The sequence below is a fragment of the Parasteatoda tepidariorum genome, chromosome 10 (assembly GCF_982258835.1).
Source record: "Parasteatoda tepidariorum strain Cologne lab strain chromosome 10, Ptep-v5.0, whole genome shotgun sequence".
In the NCBI taxonomy this organism is placed as follows: Eukaryota; Metazoa; Arthropoda; class Arachnida; order Araneae; family Theridiidae; genus Parasteatoda; species Parasteatoda tepidariorum.
Genome location: NC_141764.1, coordinates 19379111 through 19405393, shown reverse-complemented (window position 1 = coordinate 19405393; position 26283 = coordinate 19379111). Strand labels below are relative to the sequence as shown.

General features: G+C 33.4%; 2 protein-coding genes across 2 annotated transcripts in view; one reads left to right on the top strand and one right to left on the bottom strand.

The window, feature by feature from the left end:
• Positions 1-5920, bottom strand: part of LOC147802204 (uncharacterized) — a 45498-nt gene extending 39578 nt beyond the window's left edge. The window contains exon 1 of the mRNA XM_087153109.1: positions 5571-5920. Coding sequence (XP_087009235.1) covers positions 5571-5920 — 350 coding nt within the window. The remainder of the gene's footprint in view (positions 1-5570) is intronic.
• Positions 5921-8254: 2334 nt separating this feature from the next.
• Positions 8255-8656, top strand: LOC147802203 (uncharacterized). Its single transcript, XM_087153110.1, has one exon. The coding sequence runs from the start codon at positions 8255-8257 to the stop codon at positions 8654-8656; it is 402 nt and encodes a 133-aa protein (XP_087009236.1).
• Positions 8657-26283: the final 17627 nt, after the last annotated feature.

Below are 26283 nucleotides of genomic sequence, written 5' to 3'. Positions count from 1 at the left end.
TTTGGCTTAACCTCTTCGGTGAATGCTGAATTTGCATTAGATAGCCAATCCGGACCCTGCCACCAAAGTTCCAAGTCCATAAGCTTCTTTGGAAAAATTCCTCGAGATGTGCAGTCGGCAGGATTTGAATGACCAGAGACGTGATTAGGTATTGATTCAGTCAAAGATGTGATCATGGCTACTCTATTTCTGACAAATTGATCTTTTAATGAATCTGATCGTATCCAGTAAAGTACTATTTCTGAATCAGTCCTAAGGAAAACTTGATCCCAGAATTTATTCATCTATCATGAAATTGTATCAAACAGTTTAGATAGTAGATGGACTGCGCATAATTCCAGATGTGGCAGTGAAATTGCTTTCAATGGAGCTACCCTTGCTTTAGCAGTCACTATGTTGACAGTGATTTCGTTGTCATGCACAGAACGAATATAAAAGACTGCTGAATATGCTTTAATAGAAACATCACAAAAGCCATGGAGTTGAATACATTTAGCTGGAGTGTCAGCTGGCATTAATCTTAGTTTGATTTTTACGTCTCTAAGTTGCTCCATTTCCGAATGAAATGTTTTCCATGTCTTATCTACTTCTTCAGGAATAGATTCATCCCAAGGCAACTTATTTTTCCAAAGAATTTGTAGCATTACTTTTAAGACAATAGTGGTTGGAGACAAGAAGCCTAGGGGATCATAAATCTTTGCGATGACTGAGAGGAGATTTCTTTTTGATAGAATTTCACCTGGCTGTGAAATCTTAACTCGAAATGTATCTTCCTTAAAATTCAAAAACAGTCCTAAAATCTTATGAGACTGGTTTTCCCTCATTGAAATGTCTCAAATCGCAAGAGCATGGTCAGGAATATTGTTAAGAACTTTGGAAGCCCATTTCCTTAAGTTAAATCCTCTCTAGAAGTGCATTGAGATCAGTCACAAGTTGTTTAGCTTCTGTAATAGAATCGGCACCTGAGAGTAGATCGTCAACGTAAAATTCATCCTTTAATACCTTTGAAGCCTCCGGAAAACTAACTTCTTCATCGTTGGCTAACTGCTTTAAAGTTCGTACCGCAAGAAAGGGAGCACATGCTGTCCCATAAGTCACTGCAAGCAATCTGTAAACCTGTAAATCGCTATCAGGGTTAAATCTCCAAACAATTCTCTGAAAATCGCAATCTTCATTGGAATTTGGCGGTACATTTTCTCAATGTCCCCGCTGATTGCTATCTTGAAATATCTAAATTTCAATAAAATTGAAGAAAGCTCTAGCTGCAAACGAGGGCCTAAAAACAGTGTACTATTAAGAGAATTTCCATTAGAGTCTTTAGAGGAAGCATCAAAGACTACTCTTAGTTTAGTAGTCGAACTATCTTCCTTTATGACAAAATGATGGGGGTGGTAAAATGATTTCTCTTCATCATTTCTTTCATCAGGGGGAACAAGTTCCATTTGTCCTAACTGAAGGTACTCTAGCATAAATTTCGAGTGTTGCTCCTTAAGAGAATTGTTTTTACTTAATTTAGTTTCAAGGTAGTTAAATCTCGTAAGAGCTTGTGAGGTAGAATTGCAAAAATTATTATTAGACTTAAATGGCAATCTTACAGTGTAACGACCTGAAATCCGAGTGATTGTGCTATCATAAAAACTTTCGCAATCACCATCATCTTTGGTTCTCAACTCAGTTTGGGGAATAGATTCAAGTTCCAAAAAAGCTTTCAATTGACTTTCTAAAGTAGCAACTATGTGGCAGTTCACAACATCCTTTTCGTGTTTAGCGGCAGAAAAAGTTCTTCCTGACACTAATCAACCCAAATGAGAATTTATGGCAACTGGTGTACCCTTTTTTCCAGAAATAAGTTGACCTAATAGCATTTCGGCATACATATCTGCAATGAAATGTAATACATATATGCATGTATTTACTGCATATATGCATGAAATGACATACATATATGCAATAAAATGTCAACTGGGCTTGCAATAAAAAATGTAGGATCGGCAAGTTTAAATCCTTGAAGGTGTGGCCAATAACTAGAGTCAAATTTAAAATTTGTCAAATCACTCGTGATTTGTGTTAAAACTAGTGCAGTGCAATTAAATTCTTCGTTTTCATTAAAATGAGGCTTGAATTCTAAAATAATTTCAATTAAGATTTGTCTCAATCATTGTATTATTTATAGCAGATATTGTTTTATTTGAGACAGTCTCTGTTAATTGCAATAAAGTTGCACACCTTTTACTTATGATGCATTTCTGGGAGCCATTATCAATCAATGCTCTGCATGTAATTAAATTACCCTCTACATTTTTTACCTTTATCAAAGCGGTTGACAAAAGAGTATTACTATCTACACAATTAGAATTTAAACAAGTTGTGCTAAATTGAATACTTACCCTCATTGTAGGAACATTTTCAGAATTGGCATTATCTATATTTGAGTTAGAATAGCAAACTGTATTGCTTACATTAGGTTCTTCAGAATTAGAATAAAATCTATGCAATGAAGTATGATGTTTTCTTTGATGTGCCTTACAGGTGTTAGTAAAACGGCATTTATTTGCCACATGAAATTTTCTTTAACAATTTATACACAGCTTTTTAGATTTAACTACTCTCCACCTGTCATCAACAGACATCTTATTATCATTGGGACAATTAACAATCGAATGAATTTCATTGCAAATATTGCATAAATTTTCTGTTTTGTTTAATACCACATCATTTACAAAAGCCTTTTTAGGAAGAACCCTTGGCTTGCATTCTGTTTGATTTGGAATACTTTTCGCTTGTTGCTCAAGAAATTTATCCAATTCTAAAAATTTTGGAATATATTGATTAGTAAAAGATAATTCCCATCTTTGCTTTTGTGTATCATCTAGTTTTCCCAAAATAAAATATATTAAAATAACATCTACCATCGGATTAACTTCTAACTTTAAAGTTGAAAGAATTCGAATAACTTCATTACTCGCTTCTGAAATTTCAAATATCGAAGCCGCAGAATTAGATTTAATTGCCTTTAGATGAAATAGTTTTGAAATTAGCGCGAACGTTAATTCACGTTTATTATCATATCTCGCAACTAGAGTCTGCCATGCTTGCTTATAATTTTCATCTGTGAGCGAAAATCCGGAAATAAGCTTGTGTGCAGTACCCTTTAAACTAGCAAACAAATATTGAAATTTATGAAGTTCTTTTAATTCTGGATTTTTATCTATGGAACTCAGAAATAATTCTTTAAATGACATCCAATTATTGAAATCTCCATAAAAACTCGGTAACTCGAATTTGGGCAATTTTAGACAAGAATCAAGTTAGTTTCAGTTTCGATTTATCTGGAGAAAAGCCGCCATTATTAGTAGGTACTGTTTACTTTTGATTTCAATTCCGACATTTCCCGCGCAATATTAATTCGCAACGTATCAATATTAGATGCCAAATCATCAAATTCTTTCATATTGATTGCCTCTTCCTCATTCTTGCAAGAAATTATAATTTCCGTATGAATCTCATTAACCTCCACCTATATTTCATTCATTTGAGCCGGAAAAAAATACATTTTATTCGCTCTTTCTATTTCCCCAGACAGAAATTTCGGTTTCAGAATATTGTTTATACGTGTTACTTTACCTTTCAAAATACTACGTCTTTTTTTTAAAGTTTCCATTATAATTACAAAATAGAATCAAGATTTATCGACGGACCGAAAATAAGATCAAAAAACAATATTAACTGGAGCAATCTAAAATACTTTTATCTAGCTCTCTTAATTGAAATCAAAGCGACAATTATAAACAATAGCTCAGTTTTTTCGCTCCAGTCTCGAAGGACCAAAAAATGGAATGAACCTTAAATAAATCATAAAGTTATCTAATGGAAAAATCATAAAAATTAAGTAGAATATCATTACATTTATATAAACTAATACAATGTGGGAAAATGAAAAAATGACAATTTAGCACAACAAAGAAGTTTCTAAAATCTTACCGGACATTTACTTTTATTTCTCTGATTGATTATCAGAGCATGATTTATAACATTGAAACATTTTTCATTGAATTATAATTGAGTAATTGAAATTTCAATGGCCATATTGCCAAACATAAAATATTACTCATCTACCAACATAGCGAATAAAATCGAAACTGAAACTGAAAAAGGGAAGAAAAAAGTAACAAAACAAAATAGTACCAGTGGCGCCATCTGCTATGAAATTATGAAAAAAAAAGTCAAAACATCATATATATATGAGCAATTCTACAAATAAACGCCAGTTAGGCGGCCAAAAAAAAATTAAAAAAAATTTGGGGGGCACACTATTTCTACATGAATTTTTTTCTTCCTTACACTCTAAAAAGGCGAGAAAAAATCGTGAACATGAAATTTTTTCTTTGTGACATACTTTAAATGTGACATACTCTTTCTGACATAGTCAGATAAATCTGAGCCGTTTATTCAAATAAAACGATTTTTACATAAATATAATATTATTATAATGTTTTTCTAAAATGTATTTATAGAGATTTCATAGTATAAGATTATATTTTAGTATAAAAATTGGCGTTTATTTGTAGAATTTCTCATATCGTCGCTTTGAAACTAAACCGTGGTAACTCAAAAAAGCAAATTTTTCAGGAGAGCAATTTCTATCTAGTGCTAATCACGCCAATGCGATAACGATTTATCTGCTCTCTAAATTAATTTTATTGAACTATGAAGATAATACTTTTTTTCTCTAAAAGGGTGATTTTTTTTACACAAAATGACCCAAATATCTCATTTTTCGATTTTTTTGAGTTTTACGGCGATAAAAGCGACGATATGAGCAATTCTAGAAATCAACGCAATTAGGCAAACAACAAAAATAATTTTTTTTTTGCACGCTATTTCTACATGAATTTTCTTCTTTTTTACACCCTGAAAAAGCAAGAAAAAATATTAAACATGAAATTTTTTCTTTGTGACATACTTTAAATGACAAAATACCAATTTTGAATTTTTCCCGATTTTTTCAATTTACGAAATTTGATTTTAAATTTTTTTTAGTTTTGTTTTTTATACTAAAATATAATCTTATAGTATGAAATCTCTATAAATACATATTAGAGAGACATTATAATAATATTATATTTATGTAAAAATCGTTTTATCTGAATAAACGGCTCAGATTTATCTGAGTATGTCAGAAAGAGTATGTCACATTTAAAGTATGTCACAAAGAAAAAATTTCATGTAGAAATAGTGTGCCTCCCAAAAAAAAATTTTTTTTTTTTGGCCGCCTAACTGGCGTTTATTTGTAGAATTGCTCATATATATATATATATATATATATATATATATATATATATATATATATATATATATATATATATATATATATATATATATATATATATATATATATATATATATATATATATATATATATATATATATATATATATATATATATATATTCAAAGAATAATCTATGGAACTAATCATTAAATCAAGAGTTATCAAGAGTTTAAAATAAATAAAAGCACGAATTTGCAATAAAAATAACTTACTAATTCATAATGCTAAAGAAAACTTACTTTAACAGTCGGTCTGCCGCCCAAAGTAAATATAATCCACACAAGTCACTGTTATATTCATTCATTCCACCAAAATCAGTAATCAGTATGTAATTTTTGGGATTGCATATCAAAGAAATGTGAGATAGATCAGCATTCATGCGCGGCTTATTTTTGAATAATTGTAGAAAGTCCAATTTCATTCCATTGGCAAGTTCAAGAAGTTCTTTTAGTTTATCGGGGTAGTCCAAATATATAGCTTCGTTGTAAATATCAAACAGAAAATACTCATCTAAATGTTTATCATTCGGTGTTTTTTTCAAATAAGCAATTTTCAAGAAATTGGATTCTTTTGGTGTGAAACATTCCATGTTTTAACACTTTCTACTCGGAATATACGTCTTACCGAGACAAAAGGACATGAACTTAAAATAAATTTTAGAGTTAGTATATAAGAAATAACATGTGAGGACAAGATTTAACTCGATTGACGTCACGCCTTTATCGTACTCCTGGATGTCATCTCTTGTAGCAATAAGTATATGTTATAGAATGGTTTGTCTACGAATGGCCATGCGTGGTCTCATTTTGCTTGACGATTCTGACAATGACGAGACGATTCATGGTAACCCTATAATTCCTACAGTATAGTAGAATGTGTGGCTTTTCATAAAGAGACTTTTAAGAATGGCGTTTTTTTTTTTTTTTTTTTAACTTGAACTCGCCCATAATTAAGAGACAGGAAGGGGGGAAAGTCGTCCCCTTTAACTCCATTCAAAATAATTAAGGAGTAACGGGTATTAACAAAATTGCATGTTTCCCAAGAACGGAAGTTAAGAACTTTTGGTGACTTATAAACGAATTTTACTGTTTATTATATTTGTATTTTTTCCATTCTTTTTAATGATATTGAAAACTTTAAAACTATCATAAATTCTAATATTTTGATTTACCTTTAATAATGAAAAAAATATTCCTTAAGCCCTAGTTTTGAAATGTTGTATTTGTAAATATTTTCTTGGCTTACAGATTTTATTATTTTCTTAATTTTTGTTCCGCATTACATTCATTTTATCAATCCGTCATTGCATTATTACTTTTCCTTTAATGTAGGTTGGTTAATATGAACTAATGAAGGAATGGACCTTTTTTGATATAATGTTTTAGATCGAAAACTACAAAATTAAGAGTCAATATTAAAAAAAAAAATGTTTTAAAAATGAAAATTTACTTTTGTAGCAGAATATAAACTCTAATGGGAAGGAAATAATTTTTGTGATCGATGGTTGAATAATTTTTTCTCGATAAGTATTTGTTTCCTTTAAGGAGGAAACCCAACAATCCAAAGGGCTCGGCCACATTGCAAAGTACTGTCACCACGACGAAACCTGCACCAACTGCGGATCGATTGGGCACAAAAGGAGTGAATGCAAAGAAAAGAGTAAATGCATTAATTGCATTAGGGCCATTTCATCCGAGCATTGAATTCCACCGAGTGAGGTTGTGTTGCGACTGAGCTCGGAGCTACCATGTCAACGTACCGATTCGGCCGCGGAGGGAGACCTTCCATACTCACCGGGAACCAGATTTGAATCTCACAGCGATTAAGGATGAAACAAGGAGATTCGCCCAAAGTTTTCTGGATAAGAAACCTTCGTCCTTTGATACAGAGTTCAAGCGCGCCCAAAGAATTGCTATCAACATCGATGACGAGATTGCAGAATGTCGCCGACGAAAGTCTTCTTCGACTAACTACCTCGAAAACCTGTACAGAGCGAAATTCTTAGCCGAGAAATTGCAGATTATGAAGAATATTAGAGACTTCCAAAGCATTCCCCGACACCAGTCATCCAGATGATAGAGGAAGAGCCTGCTGCAGTGACTGATTTAACCATCGAGTCTTCAGAACCTGAAATGACTCCAGTTCAAATAGATACAGTGCCAGAGCGGCCTGATCCTTCACCTACACCTGATGTTAGTGCAGAGAATTCCAAAGAACAACTGGAAACTACTGATACTATCAAGAAGACTCCAGAACAGGAGAAGGAACCACAGAAAGAGGACGACACCGAACCTCCAAAAAATAAGAGAAAAAGGAAGAAGAAAAATCCTCCTTCTCAAACTACAGAAAGTATGGACATTCCTTCTACTAGCAACATCACAGAACTTGTAGCCACACCTGCAACCCCACCAGCAGTTGAGACCGCAGAACAGAATCAGACGGAGAATCTACACAAGAACAGTGGAACACTCAAATTTCTCATAAAAGGACTTCCTAAAGATTTCGGTCTTGGAAGAAGAACTCCACAGCTAATGGTCATCGGCTAATCAGAGTTGAGCAGCTTAAGAGAAGGCGTGGTGAAGGATACAAGCTCCTCCCCCTTTTTCTGATCCTACTTCCAGATAGCCCTGAGAACAGACTATTTTTTGTTCACGCTGGAACATCCGAAATGTTCGCTCCAGGTGCGGAGCTAATTTACAAAGCTTCAAGCCAAACTGGAGACTACCATGGGCAAATGAATTTTGATAATTTCAAAAACTGGGTGTTGGAAAAATTACTCCGAAATCTTCAACCTGAGAGTGTAGTTGTTATGGACAATGCCCCTTACCACGCTAAGGTGGAGAATCCAACACCCACAAAATATGCAACGAAAGCAGTTATGGTGGATTGGCTGACACTAAACAGTATTGACTGAGATGTGGGTATGAGGAAGGCTGAACTTTTTTCCCTTATCGAAAACAATCGCCCAAAAGAAGTGGTTTATTCAATTGATAAGCTGATTAAAGATCAGGGACACCTTCCTCCATATCATTGCAATTTAAATGCCATAGAACATGCTTGGGCAACTGTTAAAATATTTGTGAGAAATACAACAGGAGATTTAAGCCTTGCTAATTTAACTGCTCTTCTTTACGATGCTGTAAATAGGGTGACAGCTGACGAATGGTGCTCTCATTGTCAACATGTCGAAAACCTCGAAAACATATATTGGGAAAAAGATGGGTTAATGGCAGACAGCATAATAATTAGCACAGCAGATAATTCTGATTCTGAAGGAGCAGAATCTTGCGATGAGGAAACTGATTCTTGTGATGAAGAATGGTAATTATAGAGAAACGCAAAACTTTCAAATTTTTTTATTATTAATGTTTTTTTACCTCGCAAATTTTTCAGTGAATGAAGCTGTAATTTTTAAATTTTTTTCAAGTATTTATAATTTTTTAGTATTTACCAAATTGGAAAGTTTTTCCTTCATTTATTTTTTTAAACAAAAAAAAAATTTACTTTTTAATTCTCTTTTAAAAAATAATTACATTTATTTATGTATTTAATGTTTTGTGGCTATTTCAATTCTACTTATTTTTATATTTTAAACATTATCTTTCTTTTTTTCAAAAAAAGTTTTAAAAAGAAATGTTTTAAGCTAATAGTTAGTATCATCTTAAGTTCCTAATCAATTTATTAACATCTTTTTTCCAATGTACGAGCTCTTAAATTAGTAAGACTTAACTCTCCTGCTAAATTTCCCTCTCTGAATATTTGAAAAATCGATTTATTAGTATCATGATTTTATTTCATCGTAGTTTCGCAGTAGGTAACATTTGAGAACATGCTTTTCCTTGTTATTTTACTTAGCTTTGTATAAATGTAAATATATTGTTATGTAAATGTATGTATATAACATATAATGTTAATGTATAGCTTTAAGACCTTATATGTTTTTATTTATTATTAAAATTTAGTGTTTTACTAATATTTCAAAAAATATTATGCATCAGAAAGAAATCAATTCTTATATAAATGAATTACTTTTAAAATAATTATGAAATATTAGAAATGTATCAATCCTGTAATATTACCTATTTTAACTTGATTGGCAGCAATTGTTTTTCTTCATAGGGGTTTAAAATTCTTAATTATTTGTTAAGATTTTTTGTTTATAATTTGTTCTCGTAATCATATCTTTGCCATACATTCATCTTCTTGAATATTTTTTTATAATGTTATTGAATTTCGTGCAATGTGCAAAGTACAATGTTTATTTTGAAATATGAAAGTTTTCTTTTTTGAAATGGTGTTATTTACGTTTGTAATTTTAGTTTGCCATTTTTAATATTTATTTTTACATCTAACCATTGTCCTTCAAATGCGTCGTTTTATCTCTTTAAAAGCATTTTGAGTATAATATTTTAATATTTAGCAATATTTTAGAACGCCTGTTTCCTTGAAGCACAGATATAGGAAAAAAAAGTAATACTTTTTTGTATATTTTGTATAATGTAGTATTCCTTTTTTTTTTAACTTTCTGGGTTGTTATTAAAGAAAAATAAGAGTTTTAGCTAACAATCATTATAGGTATTATGGGAACGATTTCTTTTTCCCTGTGACAATTTGATTTATTCCAGGCATTGAACTGCCAAAACACATAGTTCACGAATGACTGAATGGACGAATTCAGAAAACGGAACTAGTGCTAAAATAAGTTGAAGATAAAGAAATAGTTCCCATTATCACAATTTGATAAATATCTAAAATCAGCTTATTTTAAGAAATTAAAAAAAAACAATTACTTTAGGAAATGTGGTGTAAAAAAATGCATGAAAACTGACGAAACATAGTAAAATTAGCTCGATCAAATGGAGGTTTATGTTATATTGTATGAGAAAAAAATATTGGAAAGGGAATTTTAAATCTATGTTTCAAATGTCTATCTATGTAAGGTAAGTATAAATTTTTTCGTGATAAGATATTTATAATTTACAAAAAATTGCTTCCTAAATTCAGAGAATATTTAAATTGTAATGGTCTAAAATTTTATTAGAAAAAATTATTTTATCTAAACATCAGACAATTTTATTCCACCTAAAATGTTCTATTTAGAACAAATTTTACGGTTAAAAGCATTAATTTTATAATAAAAATAGTACTAAGTCAAAACTTTTGGTGTTCTTTAGCTGCATGTCTTCGCCAGTCGCTCGCCAGTTTTGTCATTGCAATATATTTCGAGCAATCTAGCCTGAAATCAATAACATTAAATATCTGAGCGTAATTAAATAACATTTTAAAAACATTGAAATACAATATTTATTTTGAAATATGAAAATTTTATTTTATAACAAATTACGAACGAATTTTTAAATAAATATATGGGGTTTCTTTTATTCGAAGTTAAGAGAATACTAAATTTAAAGCTGTGCTCTTTTCCAAAAATTCTTTAGTAATTTTTTTTACCCTATGGAGCAAAAAAAAGAAAAAAAAAACAAAGTAAGAAAATTTTTATACTTAGAAGTTCTAGTTATACTTAGAAGTTATTTACTTATTATAGTTACTTATACTTAGAAGTTATTTCTAGTCAAGGTCACTCACTTTTTCTGACAACTTTCCAGAAATCAGCTGATTTGGACACAATAGGAGAGGAAACGGGCACAACAACGACAGCGTGGGAATCGCAACTAACCATTTCTCACTCATTGACCATGGTAGCTTTTCTTGTTAAATTTCAAAGATACCGCTCAGCAATTTGAATTGAAGTTTCTTAACATTGGTATTCCTACTTTGCGCTGCATGAATACAAAACCTAATATTTTAAATATGTTCATATCTTCAGCGGTAATGTTACTTTTCTTTTCATTAAATTTATGATCAGAAAAAACTCTTCAAAATTCTTAGTTTCTTAACAAAATTAAATATTTTTTAAAAAGACCAATACCTTACAACTAAGAAGTTTATTTTTTTTTAAAATTTGTTTTTTCTTTTTAAATGAACGATATTACAAAAGTTAAAGTAAGAACCACCAAGTATTATAAAATTTAAAATAAGAACAAAATCTTCGTAGCAAAAAGTTGCTCTTCGAATTGCATAATACATTATTCTAGTAGATATCATTTGAAAGAGTTTTTAACTTTCAAATTGATTAATTTAATTAATTCTTAAATTTATTTTAAATTTTGATTTCTTTTTCTTAGTTAGATATTTTTTAAAGCCTTATAGTCCTTAAAATTTCATACATAAAAAAAAAAAAAATTGTGAGGAATAATGTTAATGAACTTTCCATATGAAGTGTAAATGCTTTATCCGATCATTTAATAAAAGGTATTCAAAAGCTGCATGAAAATAAGATTCTATTTTATACAAACAAAAATTATAATAAAAAGTTAAATACAAATTTGAAATTGAAAATTGCTTTTTGTTAAAATAAACGGCAAACTAATAATTATATAATAATGCTAATTTAATAATAAGTTTAGATATCAGAATCATTCATAGAATTTTAGTTCTATATTTATCTTTGGAGTAGTAATAAAATTTAATAGATTTTAAACATCATTTCGGTCGAGTCATATTTTCACAAATATGTCAAGTCTTAGACAGGAATAAAATGACATGATGTGTCCAGTTTATGAAATCCTTATTCCAGTTTTATGTATGTAACAACAATTAATAAATTAATCGCATGAAAAAGAAAAACTATATACGTATAAGAAACCTAAATCAAATGCCTCTCTTGAAAATAGCGATTAAAGAAAGATAAATATCTTTCTTCTTTAGCGAAAAAAAATATTGATCGAAACAGAGAAATAATCTCAAAAGTTTTTTTTATGAGGCAAAAAAGGTTGATTAAAAAAACGTTTTTAACCACCATTAAAAAAAATTATTTACAATAAATAAATAGCAGCTGAATTCCAAATAAATTAACGCATATCGAATAAAAGTATAAATGAAAATACGATTTAGTTTAAGCCTATATTATTTTTTCTCCCTAAGAAAAAGCAATGGAATTGTCTAAATATTAATTCAAAACTTTGAATAGGTCTCTTGAAAGCGGATAAACCAGCCTATCTGGTAGACCAATCATTCCTCCATTACACCCCTATTAGAAATGTTATCTCACTCGTTAGTCGTTACCGTAGCAGCAGACAGCGCCCCAGACTTTTTGACGGGAGCTGTTTGGTGGAAAACTTCCCAGAGGATAATCCGAAGACATGCCATCACAATTTTGATCCCCTGTAGACGGGATGGCACCCCCCGCTTCGGTAGTTCAACGACCTGCGCGCGAAGTCGAGCACTTTACTGTAAAACAGCTTTACAAGAGCCAATACCGCACACCCTTGGTCTCTTCGCAGACTGATCCAAGTGGTCACTCACCCGCGCACTGACCGCAGCCAGTGATACTTGACATCGATGTTCTCCTGGGATCCATGTCTTAACGATCAGTCCACTGCGAGACATCAGTTTGTTGTATATTTTAATAATTTAAAATGTAGAATAAACTGTTACATTTATAATTCTGTGTGCCACTATGCGCAAAATAACATTGATATTAATTTGGTGTTTTTTTTTTACATTTTTCTACCTTCAACCAAAGTGCAGATTTCAGTATGTAAGCTCTTTAACAGTTATGCCTATAATCTATTGTTATTAGTTATGATGATTAGTTATTATTATTTTTATGATGGCAAGTCGTGTAAAAAGAGTAACGTTATAGTGATTTGGTAAATGACTAGTACAAAATATTATATAATTAAATGCTGTTTTAGAGAATGAATAAAAAAAAGAAAGAAAGAAAGGAAAACAGAATAGCATCTCCAAATCCATTTTTCTGGCACGGCTCCAAAAATGGAACAATACAGTAATCGAGACGATTTTTCTGTCAAAGTTTTTTCTCATTAGCGGAAAGTATTTCTAAAAAAACTTTTTTCTTAATCATCCGAGTTTTAAAAAAAAATCGATTGAATATGTATTTATGATTTTACATTCTTTGCAGAACTAAGAGGAGCTTTATTTGTCCTTTAAAATAAATGAAATGTAGGAACTCAAAATGTTTTAACGTCGTAACAATATGCCACAAAAAAAAGGGAATTTTTGTCATTAAGCAAACAATTTTTTTTCGCGATAACAATACCGTTTAGCTTATGCAAATTAAACACAATTAAAGTATTGTTGCAGAAACTTTATCAAAATATTTGTTTGTCACGTTTTGGAATAATCCAAATTCTCTTTTAGTCAATCAGTGCTTTAAAATATAAGTATATTTTCAGAAAAAAAAAGTTTTATATCAGAAGCCCTTCTAAAAATATGCAGAAATTTTTCAAAGATTAATTGCAGAAAAATAAATAGTGTAAGCAAATTATCAACTAGCGTGACTGTTGAGAAAATTTTTTACAGTGCTTACAACATTTATGTTAAAACATAAAAAAAAATCTTAATTTTTAAATTGAAACATTAAACTGTTTTGCATACCATGGCAAATGTATTACACATATATCTATGTTGCCGTATGAAGGCTGTAAAAGCTTAACGTATGAAGGCTGTAAAAGCCAATGCCAAAGAACGTAGACGGAAGTACCTTAAGCGTTACGCACAAACGGAAAAACGAAAGGATTCCGTTCGCAAACGTAAGCATGAAGCCCGTCCCTCACGTACCAAAGTGGTTGAGAGAATTGAACCCTTCCGAAGAACCCTACCGTATTAAGAACTTGCATAAAATCTTATAGTGCGTCTAATAATTTGGCCAGGGAATGTACATATGCAGATTTGTGTGCTCATTTAACTAAACTCCTGTTTGTGAAAATTGCAACAGCATGAAGAAATTGTCATAATTGAATGAAATTTAATACACAGTTGAGTGGTAGTGGTACAAATAAATGACTAAACTTTCAAAGCAAACAAACAATAACAAGAGATCGAAATCAGTATTTTGTGTAGCCAACACACACCGCAATAAGCGCTGCTACACGACGTGGCATGGAGTCAAGCAAATTTTGAATGTCTGTCTGAGGAAGAGCATTCCATATAGTTTGTATGCGTACCCAAAGTTCATCTGCAGAAGCAACAGGACGAGGATCACGAGCGAGGCAACGACCAACGAAATGACACACATGTTCAATCAGTAAAATAGCTGGGGAATACGCAGGCCAAGGAAGAAGCTGTACCTGTCGCAATGCAAGGAAGGATTGAACAGTCCTAGCAGTATGAGGGCGGGCATTGTCTTGTTGAAATACAGCGCCTGGCAAGGCTTGAAGGAAGGGAACAGCTTGGAGCTGTAAAACTTCACTGATGTACCGGTTGTTGTTCAGATTATCCACAATTCGTAGCAATTGAGATCGTCCATGATATGCTATGGCGCCCCAGACCATAACTCCGGGTGTTCGTCCACTGTGGCTTTTGATAATGCACTCCGGAAGGTGGCGTTCACCGGCATAGCGTATGACACGAATGCGGCCATCATGGTACCACAAATTAAAGCGGGATTCGTCAGAAAACACGACACGCTGCCAATCAGCACGCCAGTCCCTATGCTGATTGGCCCATTGTAGCCGCAGGCGGTTATGGTTCAGCGTGAAGGTGATCCTGTATAAAGGAGTCCTTGCGCGCAGTCCACGCTGCAGTTGACGTCTACGAATTGATGAAGCACACAATGAAACACCTGTAGCTATTGACCACTGTGCTGCCAGTTGTCTAGAGGGAGCCGTACGGTCTGTCAGCACCATGCGGACCAGGTGTCTATCATCGCGAGCTTACGTAACATTTCGAGGTCCACTCCCGGATTTCCGAGTTGTCTGACACTCGTCCGTCCACTGCTTCCAAACACGCATCACTGTGGTTCTGCTATGCTGCACACGAGCGGCTACTGCATGATAAGACAATCCAGCTTCACGAAGGCCGATGATTCTCCCCCTTTCAAACTCCGTAAGTTGTTGAAATCTCGCTCTCTTTCGTCGAAGAGGCATAAGTAACGTCTGAGCAAATGTTTACTACTAGCAGATAACCACCGATAACCATAAACGCCTCGCTACAGCTGTCTATTTATTCGGATCCATCCGTCGTTCAGAGGGCGCTGCTCAGCATACGCATGCGCTACGGGTCTGAAATTCTAATCATTTGCATATTGTGCTCTACTTTGCATTTCCTGAAAATTTCAGCTCACTCGCGTAAGTCCTTCAAGGTGTTGCAATTTTCACAAACATGAGTTTATGTAGCCACGTTTTTAGTTTAAAAGAAAATCAGAATCAAAACATTTTTATGGTTTATATAAACCACATGAAATCATATACGACTTTGAATTTTAGTTTATATAATTACACAGTCCAGTCACATTAATGTGACCACCTGTCAAAAGCCAGAATAACCACATTTGGCTGAGCGGACTGCTACGAAACGTGCAGGAAGAATGTCAATTAGGTTTCTGAAAGTGGTCACTGGGATGTTGAGCCATGCCGACTCCAGTGCCGTGGCCAGCTGCGCTAGATAACGCGGTTGAGGATCTATGGCCCGAACAACCCGATCGAGGTGGTCCCACAGATTCTCGATTGGGTTCAAATCCGGTGAGTTTGCTGGCCAGGGGAGTACGGTAAATTCATCCTGGTGCTCTTCGAACCACGCACATGCACTGCGAGCTGTATGACACCTCGCATTGTCCTGGTGGTCGATGCCATCATTCTGAGGAAAAATCATTTGCATGTAGGGGGGGACATGGTCCGCAAGGACAGATATGTACTTATACTGATCCATCGTGCCTTCCACAATGATGAGTGCACCCAGTGAATGCCAGGAAAACATTCCCCAAACCATAACGCTCCCTTTTCCAGCCTACAGCCTTCCGGCAATTGTTGCAGGGTGTTTGTTTTCAGACGTTTTACGCCGTATACGCCAACGTCCATCTGTCCCATGGAGCATAAATGTGATTCATCGGAAAAAGCCACCTGTTGCCACTCTGTGGACGTCTAGTTGCGGTACTGGCGTGCAAATTCCAGCCTTTGTCACCGATGAACAGCAGTCAGCATAGGTGCATTAACCAGGCGTCTGCTGCGGAGGCCCATGCGCAGCAACGTTCGCTGAACAGTTGTTGAGGATACACTTTTGGTAGCCCCTTGGTTCATCTGGACGGTCAGTTGCTCAACAGTTGCACGTCTATTCGTCTGAACGCATTTCCGCAGCCTTCGTTTGCCTCTGCCATCTTTGGCTCATGGTGCACCACATGTGCCACGCCGTTTGTTTTGTATAGTGCCATTTTGCCATGCACGGTATACTTTTACCACGGCGGCACGCGAACAGTTCACAAAATCAGTCGTTTCCGAAATGCTTCCACCCTTGGCCCGAAAGCCAATAATCATACCCTTTTGGACGTCGGATAAATCGCTACATTTCTGCATTGCGCCAACGACTGAAATGCTTTTCGATGCCCTAGGACATCCAATATATACACTACACTGTAATGTGCTGCCACCTGCACTCTGTGAGTGGTTATTTCACGTTGACGTCGAAAGTAGGTGGTGGTCACATTAATGTGACTGGACTGTGTATATTGAATTAATTTATAACAGAGTAATTCGAATTTTGTCATTGTTTTATATTTCTGAGAATTGCCAATTTTGGAAGAAATTTCTGGACTACTTCAGTTATTAGCCATAGCATTATTAGTCATCGTCGTTATTAGTTATTCAATCACAAAATTATTAATTTTTGCTGGATAGTATTCATTCTTAAATATCAATTTTTTGATACTTGAAAACTCCCAAGTAGTTTTAAAACAATATGCTTTGAAAAGCGTGATACGAATTGTGTTTTCGCTTGATTGTCTATTCACAATTGCAGACCGATTTGCTTGACGTTTGCATGATTGTTGTAATGCAGAATTGTTTTTAAAAACAAGTAATACTACTTTCCAACTGGTTACTTTTTAACAATAACATTGCATATAATAGAGTTTTGTTTAAGTTGGTAGGCAAAGAATTGCATATTATACAGTTTTTGATAATTATTATTTATTAAATCTACATTTTAATGGTAGTTGTCGTAGTACATTTACGCCGCACTGGAGCTGCACAATGGGCTATAGGCGACGATCTGGGAAACATTCCTGAGAATGATCCGAATACACGCCATCACAATTTTGATCCTCTGTAAAGAGGATGGCACCCCCGCTTCAGTAGCCCGTTGACCCGGACAAAGTCGAGCACTTTACGGTAGAACGAGGACCAATAGAGAGCACCCTCGGTCCCTACGCAGTCTGATCCAAGTGGTCCCCCAACCGCACACTGACCGCAGACATACATTACAATGGTAACATACGAGATCTGTTAAACAATGAAACTCAAAATGAAAGAACTTATAGATCTATTTGTCCAGGGCTATTTAAAACCAGAAATACTGTAAAAGAGCGTAACTTTCCAACAACTTCTAAAAGAAAGAGTCCAGCAGTGGACTGATCATAAAGAAGCGGTTCCCAGTAGAACACCGAAGTCAAGCATCTCTGGTTCGGGTCAGTAAGCGGGTGGGTGACCATTTTGATCAGCCGGTGTAGGGACCGGAGTTGAGAGGTATCGATCCTTGTTAAACTGTTCTACCGTAAAGTGCTCGACTTCGCGCAGGTCATCGGGCTACCAAAGCAGGGGAGCCATCCTCTCTGCAAAGGATTAAAATTGCGATGGCATGTTTTCAGATCCTCCTTAGAGATGTTTCCAAGACCGTCGCCAACAGCTCATTGCGCAGCTCTAGTGCGACATATATAAAGTATCAACGTATCTAGAAGAAAGAAAGTCTCATCACGGATTAATTTAGTAGTCAGACGTAATAAACATTAACTAGTAGTTCGAGAAAACAAATATTAATTGCGCAGTGAATGAAAATAGCTCGATCCTGATCAGAAAAAAAAAAATGACAATACGTTCGGGCTACTAAACTGTGCAGTGGTTTATTGGATTTAGAAACATTTGCAGGCTTGTGTGCTCAATTTAAGCTTATAAACCTTTATCAAATAAAATGATAAATAGCACAATACAGAGAATAACAGCACGAAAATACATTCAGGTCTAACAGCTAGATTCGAAATCTCCACCTCCACACTTTGCACAGCACTTAACGAACGATTTCGCTTCGTCAGTAAGGCTCCTGCCAAGTGGGGGTAAATACAAAAGAGTTCATTACGTTTGGACTACTATGGAATCAAATTTCTTGTTTATGTTTACCCGTGCTAAAGCCTTCTCTTTTCTAGGAGGTATTGCCCTGTAACGCGAGCTTGCTGTAATGATCATTTTTTTCCTTTACTGTTTTTGTGCAATCAATTTACTCTAATTTAGAACGCCCTATAGATACGACATAAATTATATTTAAATTTAAAAAAATCTGGAAATGACAGTACTTTATTTACGTCGCACTAGAGCTGTACAATGGGCTATTAGCGACGGTCCGGGAAACATCCTTGAGGATGATCCGAAGATATATCGTCACCATTTTAAGGACTAACACAATAGACCGAAGAAAGAGATTTCCTTTCTCTCGCCAACAAGAGCCAAAATCACTCCAAAACAGTGACCCCGCACCCCTACTTGAAATAGTCATACCTGGTTACCATAGTCACAGCCACAGGTCCAGACAAATGTCTGGGGAGTTCTTATTTTAGGCTAACTATAGGTACCTTATTTACGTCGCACTAGAGCTGCACAATGGGCTATTGGCTACGATCTGGGAAACAACTCCGAGGATGATCCGGAGACGTGACATTACAATTTTGATCCTCTGCAGAGGGGATGGCTCCCCTGTTTTGGTAGCCCAACGACCTGTGTGCGAAGTCGAGCATTTGACGGTAGAACAGTTTGATGAGAGCCATTACCACGCACCCTCGGTCCTTACGCAGGCAAAGTGGTCAAACACCCGCTTACTGACCGCGGCCAGTGATGCTTGACTTCGGTGTTCAGCTGGGAACCGTGTCTTTACGATAAGTCCACTACGGGACTGGAAATAATGGACAATTGTTATGTTATCCGGCACAGACCTCTTGTTAAAATTTGAAAGTTGTAGTTGATTGGGATTTGGCATGTATTTCGATTGACAATAAATTCCTTTTGTCCATAATAGCGTGATTATTTTTGCTTGTCGCAATAGGGAAATAACAAAAACTTGTATTGTCATTCGACTTTTAAAACTCCCCTTGTCGACAATTTTGCCCCTTTTTTTGATTGTGGCAGTAAGGAAAATTGAAAACAGGGCCAATATTCCAGTTGAAATTTGAGTGCTCTAGATAGTCTGAAAGTGGTCGAAATTTTAATTTTAAGGCTTCACTTTGTGACTTTCACCACACGAAAACGTGTTTTTAAAAATTCGGTTAAAAATTTTTTAAAAATCCATGAAAAAATAAAGAAAAAGTAAGCTTTATATAGTTAACAAATTACGTGAAATTTGAAAAGCAAACTTTTGTTGTTATTTTTAATTTTAAGTACATTTATGTTTTCTTTTTCCAACGCACATAAAAGAAAAATTTGAAAAATTTAAGTATACACAAAGCAGAGAAAAGACTTGTATTCAGTTTTTTTTTTTTCAATTCTGAGGACTAGATCTTATGATTTGAAACATTCTTTTCTTCGAATTCTTTCCCTTCTCTATCTTTTCTTAGAATAGACATTTTCTTATACGTAGAAAAATGTTTCGAAACTTTTAAAGTGACACGTGATATAAATATCGATTTCTTTTTTGAAAATATCGCATTTCTAACACGATTCTAATGGCGTTTGAAGCCATCTGGGATACTCAACCATTGGGAATTCAAATTTATTTACATCCCTTGTAGTTTTTTTTATTTTTACTTTTTTCTCTCGTTTCTAAGCAAATCGTTAGTACTAGTTTACGTTTTTTTTCTTCTACTTATCATTTTTACCCACTGAAATTCGAAAAAAATATTCTAAGCTGCTTATATATTTTCAAACTTGAATCCGTTTTTTTAGTATCCATATTTACTTCTGAAAACACTTTAAGAAGATCTTTTCAACTTATCTTTAACTTTTGCTCAGAAATATAATCTCAATTTTATACATTTTAAATAATTACGGAATTTTTTAATTCATTTAAATCTTTCTACAATTTTTTTAATTCTTCAAAAAGAACCATTGAAATTCAATTACTATCATTTTATTCAATTTTTTTTTTTTACAAAAATAATTTTTGGATCTGTACTTTATCAATTCAAATGAAGTTTCTTTTATCGATATCTGTTGAAAATTTAAGTTAGAAGCTTTAAGTATGTAAACTGCTTCTAACACAGAAAAATATGAATTTCCACTCTAATGTTAAAGTATATAAAATGACGATTTTTTTTTCTCAATAAGTAGTGAAATTGCAACACTCGAACAAGCCATTTTAACGCTACGTTATTGTAAAAAGGCTTGGTTACTTATTAAGTTCATGACTGTATCGTTTTAATTAATTATTCTTGTTTGACTTCATGAAGTTTTTTGTAATCGCTCTATTATTTGTTTTATTTTAGCTCTGTAAAAATGCTTGCATTAATGAAAACAATCATGGATTAATGAAAACAATACATCTCATAAAATAAATTAGGACTTATTTTAAATATTCTCCGTAGATTTCTTGGTCTAAAATTTTTTTCAACCTTGAATAAAATACATATTTATATTGATGACAAGCACCAGTACTCCTTTCGAATTAAAAAGTACGAAAAGTGAAATTAATGCCGATTTTTTTCTTTTCTTTGTTTTTAGAAGAACTTAAAATATGACAAAATTTAACTGCAATAAATAAGAACACTTTTTATGCATGATAGAAGAAATGATTGGAATTTATTTGAAAATTCTATTTTTCTAAATAAATGTACAATATGAAAAAAATAAAAAATTCGAAGCACTAACATCAGTTTAGGCAATCTTAATCTTTATTTAATAATTTTTATTGCGATGAAAAAAACATCACTATTGTAAAACTATTAGCACTTAGAGAAATATGTCATTTCTTCATGCTATAAATGAGCGCAACGACAGAGACACGAAATTATTACCATAGAATGTCAATTGTTCATATCTAGTGCATCGACTAAACGTTTCTTTTAAATGTCACTAAAGAGCACAGGAACCCGTTAGGCAAGGAGAAACTTTAAGAAAAGCTGTGTGTTGGGAACAGTGTGGATGGTCCTTAAGTATTAAAGTTCATGGTTTCCACTCTAATGCACCCCGCAGTGGACTGATCGCTAATACACGGTTCCCAGCAGATCACCGAAGTCAAGCATCACTGGTTACGGTCAGTGTGCGGGTGGGTGACCACTTGGATCATTCTGAGTAGGGACCGAGGGTGTGCGGTATTGGTCCTTGGTAAACTGTTCTACCGTGAAGTGCTCGACTTCGCGTGCAGGTGGTTGGGCTACCGAAGCAGGGGTGCCATACCCTCTGCAGAGGATCAAAATTGCGATGGCATGTCTTCGGATCATCCTCAGGGTTGCTTCCCAGACCGTCGCAAATAGCCCATTGTGCAGCTCTAGTGCGACGTAAATGAACTGCAACTACAATAACAACAGCCACTCTAATGCTGGAGCATATAAAAAACTATGCGTTTCTTCAACGGACGGTAAAATGGCAACACTTTCGCCTTAAACGTTTCCGACTAGTTATATTTATGAATTTGTCGTTTTCTTTTACACGTTGGCAAAATGGACCTTAGTTTGGATTTCATGACGTCCTCAACTTTCAACTACAATAATCAAGAGTAATAGTACATAGTGCGTTGCGATGGCGACGGCTGTTGCTTGATAATTTTTTTTGGAATTGGGTATAATATGAAAAAAACGCAACTACTTCGATTTAGTAGGAACAACATATAACGCAATGCTAAACGAATGGAATTTAGTTGTTGTTTATTTAGTTATTGTTATTAGTAGTTGTTGTTATTTGTTTTAGTTGTTGTTGCTTATTTAGTTGTATTTAGTTTCAATAACTTTTCTTTATAATGCAATAAAATCTGGCGAGCAGCTATTTAAACGATCGAACACTTCGTTTGTTTATTTGTGGCTTGAAGTTAGGCTAGCAGAAAATGCCGTTCATGAGTTGAATTTAGTAGGAACAACACAACCTGTGACGTAGGCTATATTATACCCAATTATTTTCTTCATTTCAATTTTGCTATGCATTAAGTTGGTGAGTTCATTTTTGAGATATGAAATCATAGAGATCCCTTAAATACTTGAGTTGTTAATAAAAAAAGAATTTTATCATTTGAACGATATCTTTGTTTTTATTGTTTTAATTAAGTATCAGAAATTCTTAATTTCTATAGTTCAAACTCGATCGTTTTCAATACTAATTCAGGTGAATATCACGAATATAGATGGTAATCACAGACTGACACGGTCCCAAAAGTTAGAGTTGAAGTAAAAAAAAATGATACCTAGGCCAAAATTATCGAGGCTGAAAAAGTGAAAGTCAAAGAACGTAGACGGGAATACCTTAAGCAGTATACACAAACGAAAAAGCGAAAGGATTCCCTTCGCAAACGCAAGTATGAAGCCCGTCCGTTACAAAATTACCAAAGTGGTTGTGAGAAAATCCAACCCTATCGAAGAGCGAATGGTGACTCTAAGAACCCCTTTCATGCAAATACGAGAACTGGGTATTGATCACCAGTTATGGATAAAGAATCCATAGTCAACGTACCCAATAACTTGCACAAAACAGTAGACTGTCTTACATGAAATATGAATGATTCATTCACTATTCATGTAAAATTGAAAAAAAGAAGAAAAAAAGCCTGGTTTTCAAATCATATTTCATGAATGAACCTGTGAATAGGAAACGGTTGTATGATGCAGCTTACAATCTTCATCAAATACCATTGTACCCATCCGAAAATGATAATATTGATCTCGATTGGCTGTTCAACGTCTATTCAGTCATCAAAAAAATCTGCATCGGAAATTTCATTTCCAAAAACAGTTAGATAATGACAATTTTGCCAATGGGCAACATGTGATCGCCGCAAGGCGATCACAATTTTCTTTATTTTGTAGTGAATCGTATTTTTTTTTAATTTTAATTTTATTTAAAGGAGCGAATCTCTTAAAATTGGTCTCTTGTTAAAACACGTGCTTCAAATTCTAATAATACCCACTATTGTTCAAAAGTGTTCAAAAATGTCTTTAAATGAGTTTTTTTTTTAAAAAACCAAAACATGATATCTTTGCAGTCCATATTTAAGAAGCAATTGAGACACATTGTGAATTTTTTAAATTTTTTGAACAGAGCGATTCTCTTAAAACTGGCTTCATGTTAAAACACGTTCATCAAATTTTCTAAAAATGCCTAAATTTGTCCAAAAGAGCTCAAAGAATGTCTTTAAATGAGATTTATTTTTTACCAAAGCATATTTCCACAGTTTATATTAAAGAGGCAACAGAACAGACAATTTGTGAATTTTTTTAAATTTTTTGAAGCGAGCGAATCTCTTAAAATTAATATCTTGTTAAAACACGTGCGTCCAATTTTCTGAAAATGCTTATATTTGTCTAAAAATGTTTAAAAAATGCCTCTCAACATTTCTTTTTATGAAAAGATGATATTTCTAAAGTCTTTATTTAAGGAGCACCAGAGCGGACACTTTGCGAATTTTTTAAAATTTTTTGAAAAGAGCGAATATCTTAAATCCATTTTCATGTTAAAACACGTGCGTCAAATTTTTTGAAAATGCCCACATTTGTCCAGAACTGCTTAAAAAATGCCTTTCAACAAGCATTTTTCACGAAGACATGATATTTCAAAATTCTATATTTAAGAAGCAGTAGAATGGACACTTTGTGAATTTTTATAATTTTTTTGAAAAGAGCGAATATCTTAAAACTAGTTTCATGTTAAAACACGTGCGTCAAATTTTCTGAAAATGCTCACATTTGTCCTAAAGTGCTTAAAAGAAGTTTTCCAAATTAATTTTTTTATATGAGAACATGATATTTCAGCAGTTTATATTTAAGAAGCGGCAGAGCGGACACTTTGCGAATTTTTATAATTTTTTTGATAGGAGCGAATATCTTAAAACTAGTTTCATGCTAAAACACGTGCGTCAAATTTTCTGAAAATGCTCACATTTGTCCTAAAGTGCTTAAAAGAAGTTTTCCTAATAATTTTTTTTATATGAAAACATGATATTTCAGCAGTCCATATTTAAGAAGCGGCAGAGCGGACACTTTGCGAATTTTTATAATTTTTTTGATAAGAGCGAACATCTTAAAACTAGTTTCATGGTAAAACACGTACGTCAAATTTTCTGAAAATGCTCACATTTGTCCTAAAGTGCTTAAAAGAAGTTTTCCTAATAATTTTTTTATATGAAAACATGATACTTCAGCAGTTTATATTTAAGAAGCGGCAGAGCGGACACTTTGCGAATTTTTATAATTTTTTTGATAAGAGCGAATATCTTAAAACTAGTTTCATGCTAAAACACGTGCGTCAAATTTTCTGAAAATGCTCACATTTGTGTTAAAGTGCTTAAAAGAAGTTTTCCTAATAATATTTTTTATATGAAAACATGATATTTCAGCAGTTTATATTTAAGAAGCGGCAGAGCGGACACTTTGCGAATTTTTATACTTTTTTTGATAAGAGCGAATATCTTAAAACTAGTTTCATGCTAAAACACGTGCGTCAAATTTTCTGAAAATGCTCACATTTGTGTTAAAGTGCTTAAAAGAAGTTTTCCTAATAATATTTTTTAGATGAAAACATGATATTTCAGCAGTTTATATTTAAGAAGCGGCAGAGCGGACACTTTGCGAATGTTTATAATTTTTTTGATAGGAGCGAATATTTTAAGACTAGTTTCATGCTAAAACACGTGCGTCAAATTTTCTGAAAATGCTCACATTTGTCCTAAAGTGCCTAAAAGAAATTTTCCTAATAATTTTTTTATATGAAAACATGATATTTCAGCAGTTTATATTTAAGAACCGGCAGAGCGGACACTTTGCGAATCTTTATAATTTTTTTGATAAGAGCGAATATCTTAAAACTAGTTTCATGCTAAAACACGTGCGTCAAATTTTCTGAAAATGCATACATTTGTCCTAAAGTGCTTAAAAGAAGTTTTCTTAATAATTTTTTTATATGAAAACATGATACTTCAGCAGTTTATATTTAAGAAGCGGCAGAGCGGACACTTTGCGAATTTTTATAATTTTTTTGATAAGAGCGATTATCTTAAAACTAGTTTCATGCTAAAACACGTGCCTCAAATTTTCTGAAAATGCTCACATTTGTCCTAAAGTGCTTAAAAGAAGTTTTCCTAATAATTTTTTTTACATGAAAACATGATATTTCAGCAGTTTATATTTAGGAAGCGGCAGAGCGGACACTTTGCGAATTTTTATAATTTTTTTTGATAAGAGCGAATATCTTAAAACTAGTTTCATGCTAAAACACGTGCGTCAAATTTTCTGAAAATGCACACATTTGTCCTAAAGTGCTTAAAAAAATTTTTCCAAATTATTTTTTTTATATGAAAACATGATATTTCAGCAGTTTATATTTAAGAAGCGGCAGAGCGGACACTTTGCGAATTTTTATATTCTTTATGATAAGAGCGAATATCTTAAAACTAGTTTCATGCTAAAACACGAGCGTCAAATTTTCTGAAAATGCTCACATTTGTCTTAAAGTGCTTAAAAGAAGTTTTCCTAGTAATTTTTTTATATGAAAACATGATATTTCCGCAGTCCATATTTAAGAAGCGCCAGAGCGGACACTTTGCGAATTTTTATAATTTTTTTGATAAGAGCGAATATCTTAAAACTAGTTTCATGCTAAAACACGTGCGTCAAATTTTCTGAAAATGCACACATTTGTCCTAAAGTGCTTAAAAGAAGTTTTCCTAATAATTTTTTTTACATGAAAACATGATATTTCAGCAGTTTATATTTAGGAAGCGGCAGAGCGGACACTTTGCGAATTTTTATAATTTTTTTTC

What these genes read in the sequence shown, in the direction of transcription:
- LOC147802203 (XM_087153110.1), top strand. Translation starts at nt 8,255, where the DNA reads ATGAGGAAGGCTGAACTTTTTTCCCTTATCGAAAACAATCGCCCAAAA.